Source organism: Alligator sinensis, unplaced genomic scaffold (genome assembly GCF_000455745.1).
Source record: "Alligator sinensis unplaced genomic scaffold, ASM45574v1 scaffold389_1, whole genome shotgun sequence".
In the NCBI taxonomy this organism is placed as follows: Eukaryota; Metazoa; Chordata; order Crocodylia; family Alligatoridae; genus Alligator; species Alligator sinensis.
The window spans coordinates 1,783,885-1,805,663 of record NW_005841951.1 but is presented as its reverse complement, the minus strand read 5'-3'; the positions used below and the strand labels follow the sequence as shown (position 1 = coordinate 1,805,663).

General features: G+C 42.9%; 1 protein-coding gene across 14 annotated transcripts in view; it reads left to right on the top strand.

Annotated features, from left to right (window-relative positions):
* TANC1 (tetratricopeptide repeat, ankyrin repeat and coiled-coil containing 1) overlaps positions 1–21,779 on the top strand; it is a 217,588-nt gene that overhangs the window by 65,170 nt on the left and 130,639 nt on the right. For 10 of the 14 annotated variants that reach the window (XM_025199957.1, XM_025199959.1, XM_025199954.1 and 7 more), the window contains one exon: positions 8,753–8,826. In XM_025199957.1, the coding sequence (XP_025055742.1) occupies positions 8,766–8,826 (61 nt within the window). In that variant the 5' untranslated portion in view covers positions 8,753–8,765. Of the gene's footprint in view, positions 1–8,354; positions 8,436–8,752; positions 8,827–13,534; positions 13,577–21,779 lie in introns of those variants that run through there. The other 4 variants (XM_025199962.1, XM_025199963.1, XM_025199964.1 and 1 more) reach the window with 3 other exon arrangements.

Here is a 21,779-nt window from a genome sequence, read left to right as displayed (position 1 = left end):
TTTTGGGCACTCTTGCCCCCCTTGCTTCTTGTTGGGATTGTCACCCCTTGGGCCCTGAGTATCGTCTCCTTAAGGAACGACCACTCATCTTGGACACTGAGTTCCCCTGCCCTCAAGAACCCCAGCGCCTCTCCCACCAATCTCCTCAACTCGTTGAAGTTGGCCCTCTTGAAGTCTAAGGCTACCACCTTGCTGCAGGCTCTTGTCACCCTATGCTCGATGATGAATTCCAGCAGGCGATGGTCGCTGTCACCCAGGTGGTCAAGGACCTGGAGCCCCCTTACCAGATCATTGCCTGTGGCAAGCACCAGATCCAACAGGGCATTTCCTCTGGTGGGACTGTGCACCTCCTGGGTTAAGTGGAGGTCCTGTATCTCGGCCAGGAACCTCCTGGAACAGTCCGACCTGGCTGACTGCTCCACCCAGCAGATGTCCGGGTAATTTAGATCACCCATGACAACTACATCCCTTGCATTAAGCGCCTCTGCAGGCTGGCCCGAAAATTCCTGGTCCAGCTCCTCCCCTTGGTTGGGGGGTCTGTAGTAGACCCCCACCGTTAAATCCCTCTCCCCATGACCCCTTTGTATCTTGACCCAGAGCACTTCAGCTTGCCCCTCCTCCGACCCCATTTTGCTGACAGAGGATGTGTATTGCTCTTTGACATAGAGCGCCACACCCCCTTCCTTCCTTCCTTCTCTATCCTGCCTGTAGAGCCTATAGCCCCTAATGCTCACTGCCCAGTCATGGGATGAATCCCACCACGTTTCTGTAATCCCTACTATGTCTGGGTTTGAACTGGCTATGCAGGCACAGTCTCCACGGAGATGGCAGGGATACTTAGCCTGGTGGATGGGATGGGGCAATGGGTGAGTGGGGAGCAGCATCTGGGAGCGGGACAGGTGGGCGGGGCCAGGGCTGAGATTGGGATCAGGTTCAGTGACTGCATGGGGCTGGGGCCTGGTGCAGAGCCATGATCTGCTTCCTGCACATCCCTGTGATGAGTGCTGTTTCTGTTGGCAGAGCCATGCAGGGAGTAGATTGTGCATCTGTTTCAGGCTGTGGCCCTACACTGTCACAGCCCCTCAATCCTGATCCCAGCCCTGTTTCCACTCTCCTGTCCCATTCCTGGACACTGCTCCCTGCCTGCCCATGGCCCCATTTCCTGGCCAAACACACACTGTCTGCGCAGGACCTGGGCTGGTCTCCATGGAGACATTTTAATTTCAGTGTCTTTTGTTCTGTCTGTTTTATGAACGTTTTCTTGTCAAACCCAGAAAAGAAACTGTGACTTCAGAGAATCTTAATTTTATCTAACATGCAGTCTTCATAAGTGCATGACATCCTCATGGAAGAAATATAACCTCTGTAAATTACAGCTTCTAATAAGCTCATAATGACATTTGAATAGCTGCAGTGCAATAAAACTGACAATGAGGCATTGCTGACCTGTATTGGAAAAATCAGATTTCTGTGCTGAGTAGCCCTAAAGAATGTATACTACATTTCAAGACCCATTAGTAAAATGGAAACATAATGATTTGTTAGTGAGTCACTTGTCACATACACTTGTATCATGATGTTGATCTAAGAACACCATTTTTTTTCTTTTCAAGAAAAATTCTTATACACCTATAGTTTATCACACATTTTTTCTATCAGTGTGGGTTTGGTACTTTTTTGACCTTGACAACTTAACAAGTTTAAGGAAAAATTAACATTGCCTTTAAAATGTGACTTTCCACCCTTTCCTATGTTGGGAAGGTCACCGTGTGTAGAGTAAGAATATTTCGCTAATTACTATGAGAAGTGATGAATGAGATCTGAAAACCAGTAAAGAAGGCTTACTTTGAGATCTCCAGAATAGTTAGTGTTGTAGTAAATAACCAATATCTTGGAAAGGGCGGAATTGCAAGAATGAGAATTTTCTCAGTCATATTGGATGTGACCTTGTGAGCAATACATGTGGTTTTTAAAATGTTTACTTTTAAATCAAGACTAGAATTTACACTTTCAGAATTAGGTGTTCATCTTTCCAGCATGTTAAAGTGCTATTAAATACGATACAGTCAGCAAATTCTACTCAGCTTTTTCCCAAATGAGCATCATGCGTTTAAAAACCACAGAAGTGCCACTTAACATTAGAACACTGGGAAATATGTACATATCTTTGGAAACAGTGTCTGTACAGTCTCGCTTTGTGTCTGTACAGATTTCTAGTTACTTGCTTCACATTCACATTTAGAATTAGAATATTTCAGAGAAGGTTAGTTCATTATTTACCATGTCAGACCTCCAGAATACTGATATAAATTAGCGTGAAAATATAAACAGATCAGTATCAGTATTCCAAGAAGTTGTAACAAATTTTGTATATTACTAAGTATTGTATACATGTAAAAGTATAATCTAGCCATCATTTTAGATCTGGTCCAAGTTAATAGCAACATAAAGCAAATTTTAAATGCTTAAAACCCAACTGTTGGAACACTGTAGACAGTTTTGGTTTTAGTCCTTTCATTGTGTATGGAAGGAGAGTGCTATATGACAAAGGCATTTTACTCACAAACAGCTCAGTTTTGTACTAATCTACTTTATCTTGGATTCTCTTGGCTGGCATGAAGCCTTTCGACTGTTCCTTTAAGTTTTGAAAATGTGCTCTATGAATAAGTTAAGCGTTAAGTTTTCTTTTTTCAAGCACACACATTTCAAACAAATATCTAAAAGTAAGAAAAATTACCATAAAAGTTGTGTAATCCATATAACACACCCAGGTGTGTTTGTATGTATGGTAAATGGATTTAGTTTTTGAGGCTGTGTTGGACTGCCAATTTAAAATGGAACCTGGAGAGAGAAAGGTTAGAGGAACTGGGATGACTTACTCTGCAGAACAGGACACCATGGGGGAATTTGATAACTCTTCCCATAAGAAAAAGGTTGTTACAAAGGGGCTGACAGACCATTATTCTCATGACAGACAGGACAAGAAGTAATGGCTTAAATTGCAACAAGGGTTGATATTAGGAACTGCAAGTTAGACAAACATTTGGTTGGGATGGTTTAGACAGTTATTTCTGTGTTGGGCAAAGGATTGGACTCTGACCTCCAGCTGTTTTTTTTTCTTTCTCTGATTCTCTGAAATTGTTAGTGGCATAAGAGAGTCTTCATTTTTTAGGTCTGTCATGACGTTTCTTTAAATAGATATTTTAGAGTTTATCATGACCTTTTAAGTAGAGCAGTAGGTAAAATCTGGTCTCGTGAGGTTTAAAATCATGGGAGGCTTCTTCTAACTCAGTGGTCTCCAGCCTTTTAAAGTAGGAGATCACTTTGAATTAAAAAGCAACCCAGGATCCACTGCACCCCCCTCCCCCCAGCAGGTCAGTGTGTAGGGAGAGAAGTGGGGGGCAGATCAAGGCAGAGGGAGAAAAAACTATTTGGGGATGCCCCCGCTAGCAGGTCAGTCTGTGGGGGAAGGGGTGGGGGGAGGGGAAGGGGCCATGGGAGGGGCAGATCGAGGCCCCAGCGGTGAGGGAAGGAGTGTGCACAGGCAGGAGCAGAGGCTGTGGTGAGTGGGGGCCCCAGCTAGGCTGGGAGGTGGGACAAGCAGAGGCCTGGAGGGCACCTGCCCCCCAATCTGTGTGTGGGGCGGAGGCAGCTGCACTTTTGAGCCCCGCTGCCCCAAGAGCCACGCAATGTCATATGTATCCTGCCGCTGGGCAGGCAGGGGGCACAGGGCAGCTGCAGCAGGGAGTAAAGCCCAGCACGCTGCAGTAGCCACCTCTGCCCCACACGCAGATCAGAGGGGCATATGTCCCCCGGGCCTCCACTTGCCCCAGCACCCAGTCCGGCCAAGGTCCCACTCACCCCAGCTCCTGTTTCTGCCTGTGCCTTACTCCCTCCCTCACCACTGGGGCCTCTATCTGCTCCCCCAGGCGGCAATGAGGGAGGGAGTGTGGTTGGGGCAAGGGCAGGCCCTGCACAGCTGGGGTGGAGTGCAGGACAGAGCCACAAGTAGCTTGTCCTGGGGAGTGCCCACCGCGGGCAGGAGGTGGCAGCTCCTGCTGCTACAGGCACCCTGGGAGGGCATAGGGGCTGCGTGCTTGGGATCTGCGTGTGAGGTAGGGTGGGCTGTGGCTTGGGACGGGAGTCGGGGCTGCACTGGGTTCTTCCTGGCAGGGGGGTTGGGCCATGCTGTGCTTAGGGCAGATGGCGGCACTGCTGGAAGTGGGGTTTGGAGGGGCTACGGCAAATTTTTGGGTAGCTGTAGCCCCCTCCCAGTGCCGCTGCCTGCCCCAAACATAGTCCAACCGAACACTCCTGCCGGGAAGAGCCTGGCACAGCCCCAGCCCGCAGCAGCAGCCCACCCTGCCCCATGCAGATCTGGGGGCATACGTCCCTCATGCCATTCCGGGTGCGTGCCCTCCGCCACGCTCCCCAGATGAGCTGCTTGTGGCTCTGTCCCATGCCCCACCCCGGCTGTGCAGCCTCACTCATTCCCCGACTGCTGCATGCACACCCCTCCCCCTCCTGCAGCAGTTGCCTATGCTGCCCTGTGTTGGGGGGGGGGGAGGGGGGATGTGCCCCCCCCCACGATGTGTGTGGGGCAGAGGTGGCTGTCACTGAGTGCTGGGCTTTGCACCCTGATTACTGCTGCAGCTGGCCTGGGAGTGGCCTGACACTACGTGCGTCCCACCGCTGGGCTGAGCTGCGCCCCCTGCCCACCCAGTGGCAGGACGCACGTGACATTGTGGTACTTCCGGGACAGCTGCAGCAAGGCACTGCTGGAAGTGGGGTTTGGAGGGGCCCCAAAGTGCTGGGTTTGGAGTGCAAAGCCCAGCGTGCAGCAGCAGCCACCTCCACCCTGTGCACAGATTGGGGGGGCATGTGCCCCCCAGGTCTCTGCCAGGGTGTACACAGTGGTGGGAGCCCCCTGTGCCCCTGGACAAGCTCCCTGAGCGCCAATCCTCTCACCACCAGGCCTGGCCAGGGCCGCACTCACCTTAGCCCCTGCTCCTGCCTGTGCTGCATTTCGTCCCTCACTGTGGGGCCCTCGATCTGGCATCTGCCCCTTCCTTCTCCCACAGACTGACCTGCTGGGCTGGGGGTGCACATGCACATGCGAGGTCATGCTCAGCCCTTCCAGCCTCAGACAGACTGGTTGGTGGCCACTGTTCTAACTGAAGTCCTTTTAAGGGTTGATGAAGTAGTTTGTTCTCAGCCTATAGTACCATGGTTCAGTTGGCCTGAAGAGTAATCTTATTCATAGATGCTGTCTTCAGGTAGTCTTTGAGATGTATTAATAGTACAGTAGGAAGAAGCTCATACTGTTACTACTTCTAGTATGCTATTTCTGCAGACAATTTGAAGTATGTCCATTTCTAGGACTGTCAGTGCAACATTTCACAAGCACTTTTAATGAATTCATTTTTTCTGTTAACTTGACAAATAAAAACTTGTTCAGAGTAAAGATCTTGAAATCAAGAGTAATGTAGTTGCTAAGTGAAAACTTTTTAGTCTCTGGGAAACAGCCTCTAAATACCAGTTTTAGTTTCATTTTAAAGAGTGTTCTGCAGGTGACTCAGAAAGGAAAAAATCTTAAGCAGCAAGTTCATGCTAGTTCCAGACACATGTAGGGAACCGTGTCTAAGATTATGTAATGTAAAGTAAGTGGGAGACTATTTGGGGCCTGTTCAGAATAATTGTTCTCAACCTTTTAGAGGTTTGTACTAAAATTAGAGAGATCCTGTCTGAAATACTGATCAGGAATGTGGACAAGAGAACAATAGAGTTTAAAGTCCACTGTTTGCCAAAGGAAGTATCAACAATGAAGGCTTCTAGTACTTTGGCTCATACATATGAAATGTAAATCACAGCTGTCCTACAATAGTACTGTACTTTGCACAGCTGTGTGACTCAGAAAACATCAAAGAAGCCTGCTGTTCTGGGCAAAGAACATGTGCACTGCAGTACTTGCTGATCTATCATTTTATATTGCAAATATGTGCAATACACACATTTAATGTGCATGCTTTTTCTCATGCTTCAGACTCGTATAATATTTAGAGAACAACTATGTTGAAAGGAGACTTTTATAGTTGCAAAGTCAAAGTTAAAAACAGTCAGAATGAAGATTGCATGTGTAACCTTAATTTGCTTGTCTAGTTTGTATGCATTATTATAGTCCTTCCCAGCACCACTTAGAAAGCCTGTGGTAGAGCTAAAAATGGAACTGTGCTCCCCTGGGTTCCAGTTCTATGCTTTAAAACAAAATGGAGTTTCCTCTGTCTGCTTCATTCATTGTACTTCCTGTGCCCTGAGTGAACAGATAGTGTGTGATTATGTAATTAAAGTCTGTATCACAATGCACATGTAACAGGGGAAGACTTTGTCTGCACAGGCAACATTATACTTGTCATTTTCTATCTTTGTTCTTCACTTTACAATTTTTACCTAATTTCTGTATATAATTTCCTAGGATTTTAAAATGCCACAGCTGGCTAACTTCTAAAGGTGTTAAAAAATATCTGCATCAAGTGGAGGCAAATGTTAACAGTTTTAAGCATATCTCATTTATAATGTGTTACTTGGGTTATTTTAAAAAGAGAGAGTTTGTCCCTAGTTTTTGCAGTCCCCCTTCCCATGATTTACCCCATATGTACTGATTTGTCAATACTGTTCTCCCAATTTCATTTTTGAATTTGAAATATTCTGACTGTTTTACTTGGCTAGTGCCTTACTGTGTTTAATCTTATGATCACCTAATATGTTGAATCTATTCTACACACAGCAAAGAAAGGTGTTAATAGCTTTCAAGTTTGAGTGGTTCTTCGAGGGGTTTAGGTTGTAGCCATGTTGGTCTAAGGACATAGGCAGACAAGGTTCCTTGGGTGAATTTGATATCTTTTATTAGACCAACCCAAATAGTTGGAGAAAAGTTATTAAGCAAGCTTTCGGGTTCAAAAACCCTTCGTCTTCCTTAGCCTGAAGAAGGGTTTTTGAACCCGAAAGCTTGCTTAATAACTTTTCTCCAACTATTTGGGTTTGTCTAATAAAAGATATCAAATTCACCCAAGGAACCTTGTCTGCAGTGGTTCTTCAACGCATTCAATGCATAGATATTTCCTCGTCTCATCTGCTTTTTTATATTTAATTGACTACTTTTTCTTCTTATCTTGTACCCGTTTTCAGGGGTAAGGTGTAGATCTTTTGTATTCTCACCAACCTATCAACAGGGAAGTCATGTGAAAATGACCCACCACACTCCCAACTTATTTTACACCCTGTTAGAATATCCATATTGCCTCTTCTTTCTCCATAGGAAGGTTTCCTTTCTCTCTTTGCAATGACTTGTCTGAAGTCTAGGCCTGTGAGGAGCTGCTGCTATTATTGTTCATTCTTAAGGTCTATGTGCAAAGGAGGTATTATTTTCTTCTGCTCCCTTGCACAGTTAAAAGCAACTAGCAAAGGGACAATGGAAACGATACAGTTGCCACATTGTGTGGTGGTGAAGGGGAAGCACTATAATTATTTTGGCTCTGTTTTTGCTAACTCTTGTGAGACCCAGAAGGCGCTGACAGAACTGACATTTGTTGCATGATTGGCCCCCTGAAAGTGCAAATGCATGGCTGCAGAGCACTTTTGAAAGTGGCCGATTGCACAAGTTAACACTCGCTTACTGAGAGGTCAGTTGAAGGCACTCCAAAGTGGAGTGCCTTAGAGAACTTCTGTCAGTCCTTCATGTGGTCGAGGCGGGATGCATCCCAGCCCCACCCCCGGTGCTGTCTGCAGGAAGGGGGGGGGGGAAGGAGCTGGGGACTGGGGTTTGCCAGGCTTAAACTGGGGGGGGGTGGGTATGGATTGGAGCCTCCCCTCCCCCTCTAGCTCATATTGGGCAAACTCTATCCTGCAGCTCCCTTCCCCTCCCTCCTCCCACCTCCCTTCCTGCAAACAGCACCAGAGCTGGGGGGTGGGGACTAGGGGAGAGGCTCCTCTGCTGGATTGGCTCCAAAGTGGAGCTATTTTTCCCCCCCTTCTCCCCAACTGCTTTTTTGTCAATCCCATGTTTCATGCTCATTTTCTGTAGTTTCTCTGCCATCATACTTTTTCTCCAAGATGTTTCATTAAATCTTTTAAAAATGTATTCTTAAAGCTTTTTTAGAAGTAATGAGGATTGGGATATCAGAGGAAATAATGAAAAAAGTCTTTCTTTCACTGTTTAATGATTATCAGTTTTGGGCATTAAGATTATGTTCAAGTATAGGTAAAAATACTTTCTTCCTACAGAAGTCGCTTATGTCTCATAAACATTCAAAGATGCCACAATAATACTCTTTATATCACCTTGCTAATCTCAACAGATACTGTGCATCTATGTGTTTTCTCTCCCACACCCCCATCCAGATGAAGTCGGGTCAGGAGCCAGGCATTCATCTGACAGAGTAACTTATCCAGGTTTAGCCTCATAACCTTAATTATACGTGGAATGTGGAGAATGCTGTGTGTTGTTTGTTCTTCATAACAAGACAGTGAACCTCTAATCACTTGCTTCTAGTATTAAAACATTCCGTGCAGCCTCAGTATATTGTTTGACCAAAATAACTTGATTATAAAAAAAAAAACAACAAAAAAACAAAACCAAAACCCCATGTAAAACCACCATGTTTCAGATAAATAACCTAATTTTTAATCTGTCACAGTTTCATTTTGTTATGAGCATTCATCATACAGTCTTTTAATTTACCTTTCTGTCCTTCAGGAACAGCGTTAAAATGTTAAAGGCAGTTTTGAAAAAGAGCCGAGAAGGTGGAAAGGGGAACAAGAAGGAAACAGGTATGGATATTGAAATATTACTGTGATGTGGATTATTTAAGTATAAGTCATTCATTCAGCAATTAACTTTTCTAAACTGTAGAAATAGATTTTAAAAATACATTCTTAAAGGACTGAAAACTTTTCACCTATACTTTAGCACTTGTTTCTTTTAAGAGACAACAAGATAATTTGAATGATAAAATTGTTTGTATTTAGCAATAGTTTTCAGCTAAATTAATCTTAATGCTTCACAAAATAAATTGATAAATTACTTTCTCAGATTTTAAATTTTAAGTAACTAAATTTTTTTCAAAATATTTTGTTTCCGAAACTTGTATTTTAATATAATGGCATTCTGTTGCAAAAGCTTAAGTTATGCAGTAAATATACTTATTGTACCTCTTAGATCTATTCTTCTGGTTAATTGCCTACATTATCAGTTCAGCTGGACAAAAGCAACTAGCAGAATTTTTAAAAGATCATATAACATCAACTGTAGCCCCTCACTGCCTTTAAAAAGGAAGATCTATGTTTTATGCTGCTGCTTATCCTAATGTGTATTCCCTTCTTTTCAGAGGTGCCTTTTCTGTCTTCCCTCTAAGGATTGCAGTTTCTGTAGACATAGCTTGGTTAGTTGTTAAAATAGCTAGCTTGGATACTAATAACAAGTCTAGTTCTGGAAGGGCTTCAATGCCAAAGCAGGCTTGTGCTATCCATGTTCAAGCTAATGCTGCCATGACTATACAGCTGTCCGTAACTGAAGTGGCTAGATTAAGGTTAAACTGCAAATTCATGTAGACATACCTAATTCAAAAGTATTGATTGTATGTTAAAGATACATTAGTTCTTTATGTTTAGGGTATAAGCAGCCAGAAGAATGGTTAGAGTCGAGCTCTGGAAGATAAATAAAGTTGAGGACCAGGAACTCACAACAGGAAATAAAGTATCATATAAGGCTCGTAAGACAAAGTTAGCACCTGGGTCCAAGTGGAAGGTTGGGGGTTGAAGACTGGAATAAAGATGCCAGCTGAAGCTCAGCAACTAAAGATAGGAATCAGTTTTACAAACTAGAAGTCTGGAGAGGAGCTTGCAGTAACAGTTGCAGGCTTCTACATGGGCAGCCATGGACAACTGCAGATGCTGCCCCTAAATACAAGAGCCCCTTTTTGCAATATGTGTATGTGTAGGTATCAGCTGAACACAGTGTTTTATTGATATATTTACAATGTTAAAGTAATTTGCAAGCCTGTCAGTGCCTCACTCATTATAATAAAATAAAATTCTAAATGCCTATATATTTTGGCATTTGATTTTTTGTTTTGTTTTGTTTGTTTGTTTTTACCATGGAAAATCAGAGCTCCCCCTGCCCTCTTCACTCACCAGGATAAAGGTCCAGCTGTTTTCTGTTCCCCCCCCGCCCTCACTCCCAACCCAGAGCCCCTCCAGCCCTGTGGGTGCCCCTCACTTGTGACCTGCAGCTCCCTGGCTCTGCTGGTGCCCCTCACTCCCAGCCCGCAACCCCCCAGCCATGCTGGTGCCCCTCACTTCTGACCTGCTGCCCGCAGGCCCCAGCCCCCCAGCATATGAGAGCGAGGGTGGGGAAGGGGCATAGGTGATGCATTGGTTGGTTGGAGGGATACAGGTGATGGGGGGAGGGGGTTATGCCCCCCAGATTTCTGTGCCCATAGCGGGGTATGGGGCTACAGCCAGGCTGGACCAGCTCTGGGACCTGGTGCAGGAGGAAGCACTGCACCACCATAACCATCAAGGTGAGATGTGGCAGTGGTGGCGGCATGGAGTTGTGCACCCCACCACTGCCAGGCGGGCAGGGGGCACCTCACCTTGGCAGCCATGGTGGTGCAGCACTCCCTCCTGCACCAGGTCCTGCCTGCTGGGCTGCAGACGCAGCTCCTGCATGGAGCTGTTCTGGACTGGCTACAGCCCCACACCCCATTGTAGGTGCAGAAACCTGGGGGAGGACATGTGCCCTCTCCATCACTCCAGAAACCTGGGAGCCCCCCCGCGCTCCAAGCAGCCCCTTGCAGGCTGGAACTCTGCCAGCCTGTAAAGGGAAACCTGTGGTTTCCTGTGTTTTTTGTCTTTGAAGGAGAAAATCCACATTTTTCTGAATCTGAATGTTTGGATTTTTTTTAGGACTTAAGTTGCTCATTGAAACCAATTCATGCTTTGTGACTTGGGCATCAAAGAAAAGATGTCAATTGCATCATTAAGTATTCTGACATTTTTAATCTTGTCAGAACAGGTACACCTTTTCCTTGTTTTCTGCTCAGATAAGACTCCAACTTCTTTATTTTTGTGTTTTGACAGTAATGCGTGTAAATAGCCAGTCACCACACTTACTGATTTTTTTTTTTTTTTATCTCAAAACAGAAACATGTTAATTTAAAAAAGATATGGGCTTCTCTAGTTCTGAATTTAAAAATCATATATTTGTTGGAAAAAAAAATCTTCCATTCATCCAGTGGATAATATGTTCTCTGGGGGACTGAAGAAAATTCTTGTGGTCTTTATTAAATCTTCTAAAATTTATACTGTTCAGCACAGTTTCTAAGTGACATTAATGATGAGGACAATTCTGAAAAAGAAAAATGTTGACAACTGAATCAAAGACATCCAGAAATAATCCCAAAGTAAAACCAAAGGCATCTAGTTAGCTTTGTATGTGGTGGTGCTGCTGCTAACTTGAAGTTAGCAGCTGGCTTTGTTTAAGTATATTCGTTCACAGATTCCTGTGGAAAGGCCCTTATTGGCAGATTTTCCTTTTGAGCTTAAGCCAAGTTCCATCTCTGTATGTTAAAGGAAAATTAAGGAATGGAGGCTGGATCAGGCTACAATAAAAACTGAATCTTGAGAGACTTTTCTTTTTTAAATCTGAAGTTGTTACAGTATCTTATTGCATCTGTCTAGATTAATCTGCACAGAATGCAGATTTTTTTTTTTTTTTTTTTTTTTACAAATACATTGCTACTTCTCCCCTGAAAATTGTTCTAGGATTTCTGATTAGTCCGGTTTCATAGGAGCCATCAGGTGGGCAGAATCTACTAATGAAATTCTAGACTTTCTCTGATCTCTTTTTGCCAGAGAGAGGATTACAGAAGCCACTGTTCAGTAGGAAGTGTTCAATTTGCACTATGGATTCAAGTGATTTAAGATGCTGCTGGTCATAGCTCACTTCCTTAGTACAATGGGGCACAAAGAAGCAGATTCCAAGCAGATGCTGGATTTCAAGAATGAATATGTGTTTTGTTTTTTGAGTTTTCTCTAGCATTCACTCCAAAGCAAAACTCAGTTTAGAATGCTCGCAACGCTGACCTCAGAGTTTGTATCCCCTCCCGTCCAACCCTCAGACCTCTGGGGGCTACTTCCTGCTTTGCTTCTCAACCTTTCCATTGCACTGCATGGGGGTTTGTGCTTTCTCACTACCTTCCCTAGGGTTCTTTGCATGGGCGACTGGTGCCTCCCAAGTGGGGGAATACCAGTGGGGCACAAGGTGGGGAAGGGGACTGGGCCCAGTGGCATGGCAGCAGCAGAGCCAATTTCAGGGGGGCACTAGCACTATGAAGGGTGCTTGGGGTCAGGTACTGGCTGGGGGGGGGGGCCCCCCCGCCCCCGGGGGGGGGGGGGGCACATGCCCCTTCCTCCCTACACATTACTTATTGTACTTTGGGATAAGCTCACCACCATTCCTAGGTTGCCTCTTTTTTCCACTATGGAGAGTCTCTACTTTAGTCTGTCCCTTTATACATAAATTCCAACAGGCAGTCACGTAACACCTCTGATGTGATGTATTTAGAGCCATGATTCTCAACATGGGTAGCAGGGGTTCCTTTAGAAGTTGTTGTACAATATTAATACTATTAGATGCACAAGCATCTGCATATGATTCACAAGGTAAACTCAGAGATTTCATCTAGAAATCTATAGAGTCAAAAACATCCTGCCATGTTGTGGTCTTTCTCAGTTCTTTGCAAAAGAAGAATAGCTGTACTGTTTTTCTGTAGTCAAAAAGTAAGGGCCTCAGTTACAAGACAGTGCCTTGTTACACATTTTATATATTAAAAACAAATTAAACAAAAATGCATATATAGTTGCAGAAATGTTTAGGAAATTTTTTAGTTACTTATTTAAAAGCACTTTAAAGTGTTATGGGTTGGCATTAGTATTTGCTTTTGGTTTCCTGTATCACCAGCCCGCATGCTCATATGTTTCTCTTTATAATGTTAACTGATGGAAGAAACTAGCTACATTCAGAGGCTCAGTTTTTATTATCTTAATAAATAACAGCACTATTGCAAAATATATTCACATTGGAGCACAGTTTGACAGATAGATAAGATTTTCTTTAAAAAAAAAATTGTATTCACTGTCAGTTATTTCAGTTGGATTTTTAGTAATTTGAGCATTATTACTCTGTTGACCCAATATCAAGCCTGAAGGAGTGAGAATAATGGAAGTATTGTGCTTAGCTTGCAGTGCTCTTCCTGCACAAAATCCTATCAAAAGTGTAACATCAAACATAGTATACAACATGCACGGACATTTAATTGATTTCAGTAGAAATTTGAGTGTTCAATGGGTGGTTTTTGGGGGTTTTTTTGCTTTTTCTTTTTTTACATTTTCACATTTTCTTTGGCATTTAGATTGTACCCAGAATAACCAAGGACAACTTACATGCCATTGAAAAGCTATTTTGTATGTTTTTTAGAAGTAGCACAAAGATATGGAATCTGGAGAAACTAAAAACCAGGTAAGGATCAGTAGGTGTTAAATGTACTATGAAAAGTTTATTGGCATACATAACAGATGAGGCACTTACAGAATTATTGGCGCACACGGTAAATACAGTGATTTAAACAGAGATTTTCAAATAATTTGATCTGTAATTTGTTCTAAGATCCTCTTCAGTTCTACCATGGATTAGTTTAAGTTTAAAATTTTTTACACTTGGCTTTTTGTTGTCTGGCTATGTTCTCATATTTTATATCTTTTTATAAAAGAATCTTTGATCTAAGCATGAATCCTGTATGAATTAGTTAATTGCACAGAAAAGAACACATGCAATTTTTTACTTCTAAGAGTAAGTCCTATTGTAATAATTGATTAAACATTTTTTGTCTGCAAATATCCTTTTATTAATTTATCTTTTCAAGATATAAAAATGAAATAGAGTGAATTTTTGAAGTAGGAGGAACCCTACATGAAAAAATGTATATGGGCTTGGGGAGTAGGTTCCAATTAAAACATTGACATATTTTTTATATCATAATACCTTTTGTAAAATAAAAGCCATTTTCAGTGACTGTTGTGGGTTGCCTTTTTTCACTTGGGTGCACTGAGTTTTGATTGCTGAAATAATGCCTTGTCACACTTGCTTTTCTTCCCCTCCCCCATGTAGGATTATTTTAGCACAGGCCACAATTAAAAGCCTGACCTACAATGCTAGCACAGCACTTGACTACCAAATACAACTGTACTTAAATTTGCTGACATGAATATTTTGTTTAATTGTGGCAGCTAAATTGCTGCTTTAATTTATAATAAAAACAAAATGGAGTTGTTTGGCAAGCAGAAGGAATAATTACTTATTAGGTCCCCTGCTTAGTCCTTTTCAAGTTAAAGTTTTTTGGAATAATTCCTCTGTATCAGTAAGATTTTTTTTTTTTTCTCTAAGCTAACGCTACTGCCACTTCCTCTTTTTTATTTTTTATTTGTAATGTATATTTGACCCTCTCCTTCCTCTTCATAATGTCTCATTGAACATCAGTATTTGACTAACATACTTGTAACTAAGCCAGCAGTTATTACAGCTTCAGACACCATTTTGGCAAGTTTGTAGTGTTAAAAATCATTAAATAAAAAAGTTAGCATTTTAAAACTAAATATGCAAATCTGGCTGGCATTTGACATGCAAACTCTCCATGATGTTAGGCTTTGAATTTAAAGTGAAAAGTGCCTTTTTGGCACCTACATTACAGAGCCATTAGCTGGAATGTTGAACTTCTGCTGGAATCCTTTCAAGCTTTAGTGTGACTTTTGGTTGTCCCTCTGAAAATGTCTGACAACAGAAGATTCTTTGTTTCATGCTTAAAATATAGAGCTGTTTTTGATTATTCTGTATTGCCTTGCCCACTTTCTGTGGTTGGTGACTATTTCAGTTTAATAGAGCGACTTTTTTTTGCTGAGCACTAGGTATTTTGTGTAGTAGACAGACTTTCTCCAAGAAGGTAATGTGAATGAGATTGTGCAAGTTTAAAAAAATATTATATACGAGTTATTCGCAGGTGATTATTTGAAGGACCGTAATTTATATTTCTTATTTTCATTTATTAAAACAAGTGACTGTCTATATAATAGGTAGCCCATTTTTTCTAATGAAAAAATCTTCAGGGTTGCTTTTAATGGCTTTAGATATTTAGGTTGTTGAAGAAATTACATGGTTGGGGGGGAGAGGGAGAAGAATAGATGTTAGGGTATCAGCAAATAGTTTGCAAGAAAAACACAACTGGTACAAATCTTCATTTAGTCACTGAGCTTATGTAAAGATTCAGTTGATTGGTTCTGATATAAAATATTTTGTTACAATCTGAGTATGTTCTTTTGTTCTGTGTCTCCAGAAATGGTGTGATAGTGGCAGTGTGTGTGGGGGGGGGCAGGTACTTTATTTGTTAACTAGTTTATACTCCAATCTTCACTGTGTAGAGGAAAATATAAGGAGCTATGTTTTGCTCCCACATCCACAATTACAAATGAAGATTTATTTCATATATTTCATGAAGTTACTGTGGATTTCCACCTGTATTCCTGAGACTGGAATTTAGATCTAAGTGTTGTTGTTCTACCAAATAAGACCTGAATTAGTTAAGCAGGACAGTGGTCTGTGTTTACGGCAAAAAATCCAAACCTATAATTTTAAATATAATTTTTGCTGGGTTAACAGTCTCATAAAAAGAACCCTATTTTTGTCTTAGAATCCACTTCCTAAATTATGTGACTTTCAGAAAGCCTTTATTAAACTGCATGTTAGAACCCCACATAGTGTGAATTATTCTTCCATTGCTCCTCCAGTATCTAATATTATAAAAGCCTAAGTCTGTCCGTCTATCTGTAACACTTTATTCACGCTCTGATTGGCTGACGGAAACAGTCAATTAGAGTCCTCCAAGAGTGGGGGAGCGCCACCATGAGTCCGATGCCATGCCAAAGACCAGACAGAGGGTGGGAGAGCCAAGGCTAGCGCTGCTCCCTGCGAGAGGCAGAGCAGCGGCAGCATGGGGCGTTAGGTGGCAACACTCCATCCCAGCCCCCTCCTCCCCTGTCATTCCCCCCCCCCCCCCCCCCCCCCCCCCCCCCCCCCAATCATTCTTAACAGGCAGTTGGCTAGTGTGTATTATAAAGTGAGAGATTAATTTTTTTTGTCCCAGGATGACAGTCTTGTGGTCTGACCTGTGCTCCATTTGGGAGTATGTTAAATAGCAACTTCTCTTCAGTTCCCCAGTGGTGATAGGGTAGGTTCCATATCTCCTGGCCTCTTCTGTCCCAAAGAGAAGTCTCACTAGGTTTGAGTTGCCTGGTTGTAATTTAGAAAGATGGAATTCCTTTGATAACTGAAAAAATAATTCCATAAAGAACGGATAGGGACCTACCAAAATCACAATTGCGCTTTTTTAATGCAAAATGCAAAATTGGGCTGGCTCTGCAAAAAAATGGCGGGGCTCACTGCTAAAAACAAAAAACAACCAAAAACCTTAATAGCAAGGAGAAAAAAATGTGGCCTGCAGTCTCTGAGCATGGAGGGGAGGGTAGTGGGGGCAGTGGGGCTGCTCACATCAGGAGGCAAGAAGGCTACAAGCAGCTGCACCAGGGTCTATGGAGCCCCAGCCTGGCTTGTTGTGCATGTGCACCTGCTGCTGCCAATGAGCAGGCCCAGGACTCTGCGGACCCTGGTGCAGCCACTTGTAGCCTCCTGGCTGCATGCCACAGCCTGTCCGGGCCCGGACTCTGGGCAAGCCCATGCCACTGGCCACAGAGCTTGGGCTGGCTGTGACAGGCCATGGGAAGGCTGCAGTTGGCTGTACTGGGGTCCATGAAACCCCCGGTCCAGTTCGTTGCTGGTGGTGGATGCACACGCTCCTTAGGGTGTATGGTGGAGAAGGGGCTGGGTCTGTGCTGCATCTGCTGCTGGCAATAAGTTGGGCCGGGGCTCTGCGGACCCTGTTGCAGCCATTTGCAGCCTCCTGGCTGTCTGCCACAGTTGGCCCAGGATCCCAGTGCAGCTGCTTGCAGCCTCCCTACTTGGGGCTGGCCTGAAACAGCAGCTTAATTGCTCTGGTTAAGCCCGGGGAAGCCATCAATCCACATTTAATAATGTGTTTATTAATAGCATTTCTGGGTTTAATCAGGGTAATTAAGATGCAGTTTTGGCCCAGCTGGCAATCTGCAGGGAGTGGCAGGATTGCCAGGGCCCTCAGCCAATCAGAGGTGTGGTGGCCCCCACCATGCCTATCCCACAAAAATGGCAGCTGGCTATACGGTCTGCCTGTGAAATTGGCTGTCCATCTCCTTAAGTTTAGTAGACCCCTACTAATAGAGCACTCTCGCTTGCCCTGTCTACTGCTACCTGTTGCTGCCATTTAGGGTGAAAAATAGAGCAGAGATCGTAGGATTGTAAGACAGTAAGACTGGAAGAGATCTCACAGGGTCACCTACTCCAGCACTCTGCTCATTCCAGCCAAGTGTCTGTCAAGCCTGCTTTGGAAAGTTTTCCAGGGATGGTTTCTGCAGCTTCTCTAAGTAGTCTGTTCCAGCGCTTCACCACCTTCATAGTCAAAAAGTTCCTCCTAATTTACAACCTAAATGGCCTCTGCTATAGCTTGAGACCATTGCTCTTAGTCTTGTCCTCTATGTCCACAGAGGAAAGAGAGAAGTAGTTAGCCATGTTAGTCTGAAGTCAGTCAGAAGGCAGAGTAGATATGCACCTTTATAGAATAAGTGAGTGTTGGTTCATGAACATTTATGCTTGCTCGCTCACACATGCTTACTCTCACTCTGTCTGTGAAGGTACATATTTACCCTGCCTTCTCAGAGAGAAAGGTCCATTTCCATCCTCTCTGTAATTGCCTTTCAGATATTTGGAGGCTGTTATAAAAGCCCCCCTTGGTCTTCTCTAAATTAAATAACCATAGTTCATTAAGCTTTTCCTCTGCAAGTAGGGATCTACTTAAATCATGGTTAGATTTACCAAGGGTCATGCATGGCATAAAGAGCAAATTCTGTGGACATTTTACAGATATGCTTTGGAGGCCCTGCCCCTTGGCACTGATTGGTGGAGGCCTGGGAGAAGGAGGAAGGACAAGGGTAGTCATTTTTTCTGCTGCTCTTTGTGCTGCCCTGTCAGCTCCCAGGTGGGCCACAAGACTGGACTGCAGTGGCATCAAAGACTGCTGGCTCCCCTGGAGAGCCAGCATTTTATTTTTATTATGGGTTTGATTTTTTTGTTTTTATTTGTTGATTTCATGGACAATCCCAGATTTTGCAGTTTCTGCAAAATCCACAAAACTGGAATTTAAGCAGACACCCTATCCTTGCTTTTCAGGTCCCTTATTTTGTTGCTCTGCACTGGACTTTTTCCAGACTGTCCACATACTTCTTGAACATGCTGCTTGAGGAGTTGTTTTGCTCACCAGTTCCAAACAGAGCAGAAGAATCACTTCTTTGATTTGCAAGCAAAACCCCTTTTAACTCAACTCAGTGTGTTGTTGGCCTTTTTGCAACAGAAACACTGATATTGTTGGCTGATATTCAGCTTTTGGTCTACTGTAATCTCCAGGTCCTTTTCTGCAGTATGGCAGCCAAGCCAATCATTCTGCAGTCTATATTTGCGCCTGCAATGATTCTGTCCTGAGCGCAGGATTTTGGACTTGGCTTGGTTCAATTTTATATGGTTGATTATGGACGATTTTTCCAGTTTGTCCAGGTCTCTTTGGATCATAGCCCTACTCTCCAGAGTGTCTACAACTCTACCTAACTTGGTGTCATCCTCAGATTTGCTGAACAGGCACTCAATCCCATCATCCAAATCATTAATGAAAATGTTAATACCAGACCCAGGACAGACCCCTGGGGAACTCCACATGATACCTCTTTCCAGCTAGACATTGAGCCGTTGATGACTACTCATTGAACTTGATAATACAACCAGTTACATTTTCACCTTACAGTACTTTCATCTAGTCTGTATTTCCTTAGATTTGAATGAGAATGACAAAGGAGACAAAGCTTCTTTACAGTCCCTTGCCCCACCCACAGGGATAGAATACAGAAATAGATGGAGTTTAAACAAAAATAACTGTTTGAACTTTTCAGTAGTATTTGTGACAGGACCAGAATCAGGTATTTAGAAGCTCTGATAAAGTATCCAGTAGTGAGTAGTATGCTATTACTTTTTCTTGGGCAGTCAGAATTTCCCATTAATCTCTTCTGTTCACAATGTGCATTTAGTGTACAGATACACTGGATGCACATACAAATATACGTGTCAAGGTGTGAATAAAACTCCATGATATTTACTCCAGGTACAATGCAAGTACTCCAAAATGTTGGCTAATGCATCTGTTCAAGTTGTATTGATACATACTGTTGTGTGTGCATACAGACTGTGCTTCCTGGAACTTGTCTCTAGAGCTCCTTTGTAACTTTTACAGACATGTCAAAGAACTGTCGGTATCAAGAGACTAGAGAACATCTGCAAAGAAAATTAAATGTAATATGTTTTATGTTCATAATCTTGTTCTCTGTCTTAGATATGTCATTCATGTCTCAAGCAAGACTATTTATTTTTTCCAATTAACAAAGGAATTGCAGTGATGATATCACATATATATGTAGCCTTTCATCCTTAAGAATACCTCAAAAGCATTACAGACTTAACTGCTGAGCATTTATCTGTCATTGAACTGAAATCATGTCCTGGGTGAAAAACAGTTTTTTAACAAAACCACAGTCTTAGTATATAAGAGGTTTAGGAGAAAGATAAGAATTCTTGTATTCCAAAAGAAATTGCAGAGTAGTCTACATAGAGAACATAAATACATAACTTGAAATTGGGCTAGGTACTGGGATGAGCACCAGTATTTTGCTGCTGTTTTTAAATAATGGGCTGTCACAATCACTGGTTAGCATTTAATGTTTTAATTATTCTAAGCAAGGCTAACATAAAAGTCCATTGCGTGCATAGAAAATTAAGAGGTCTGGAACAGCTTAAAATAATAGCAGAAAGATTTTACTCTATCCGTTTTTAAAAATCAGCAATGGAATAATCATGCATTAAGAAACATTTCCCAGGTATTGGAAGGTACTGTAGCATACAAAGGGGATTAGCTTGAGACAGTTGGGAGTTTAAGACATTTTATCTCTCTAGATTACCCCATTAAATAACTTCAGAAAATGTATTATAGTACTTATGCTACTTTAAATGGAGCAACCATTTAAACTAAGAATACAAATAATTACATATTTGAATAACAGAACTCCAGTAAAAGCAGTGAAGCTTCCCTATTCTCTGAACAACATGAAACAGAGAAAGATCTTATAGTATGTCCTGAAAACTTCCAAAATTGAAGACTTCCAAAATTGTGCTTGTTGCAGGTTCTAAACCTCTTGGGCCCTAGCAAAGAGACATACAGGTTTCAGACAATGTTAACATCTTAAATTTAACTCAGAAACCAATAAACATCAAAACATGAGTGCAATGTACTTTTTAAAAGAAATGTCGCTTATTAAAAAAGATCTGTACATGCTACGTGCGTTGACCCCATTCTGAATGATATCTGACAATGCACCCCAGGGGGCACATCTACACGTGCACATTAACTGCACAGTAATAGTGCATGTCTACACGTGCTGTGCAGTAACTATGGCGACTTCTGCTGACATGGACATAAATTTGATACATTTATGCCAGATTAGCTGCTGTGTAGGTGCTTTACTGCGCAGTAATGATGTGTGTGTCAGTTGACTTGTGACTAACTTTAATCCCAAGTCAGACCAGACACAGAGTTAGTGTGCTTTAATGCCTGCACATGTAGACTCCAGCCTATTCCTGCTTACTGCATAGTAAATTTAATGCAATGCAAATGCCTGTGTAGATGCACCCAGGATGTCTGAAGCCTGTCAGCCTAAACAGTATGCATCTGCTGGTTGGCATCACTCTGCCTCACATCTGAAGAGTAGTGGTCAGCAGGATCAAGGCAAACTGAAGATGTGAGACACCTGCTGTACAACCATCCCACAGCACAAAAATGACTGAAGTTATGCAGGAGCTTTCTCGCCAGCACTCAACCTCTCGATGTCACACCCAAGGAGACATGACTACAGATATGGAAAAAGATGTTGAAAAATATAGCTGACAATGGAAAAAATGGACATTTCAGTGGCCAAATCTTTACCACCAGGGGCTGATGAACCATGGCAAAGGTGGTGATGGCTCAACCACCTATGCACTGGAGTTGAATGCTCCGAGGAACTAATGAAGAAGTGGAGCTATATATACCATTGGTTCAACCACCTGTGACTGCAGGTGGTCTGCCTACTAATGCTAGGAGCATGGGGAACAAGCAGGATGAAGTAGCGCTCCTGCTTGCACTAAACACCTATGACTTAGTGGGGCTAACGGAAACCTGGTGGGATTCATCCCACGACTGGGCAGTACATATTGAGGGCTATAGATTGTACAGAAAGGACAGGGTGGGGAAGAAAGGGGGAGGCGTTGGGCTCTATGTCAGTGAGCAATATACGTCAACCCTCATCAAGACGGAATCCAAGGATGAGGAGGTAGAAGGATTGTGGGTTAGGCTACATGGGGGGCAAGGAGAAAGGGATTTGATGGTAGGGGTCTGCTACAGACCCCCACATCAAGGGGAAGAAAGAGATTCAGGGCTCCTGAGGCAACTCTC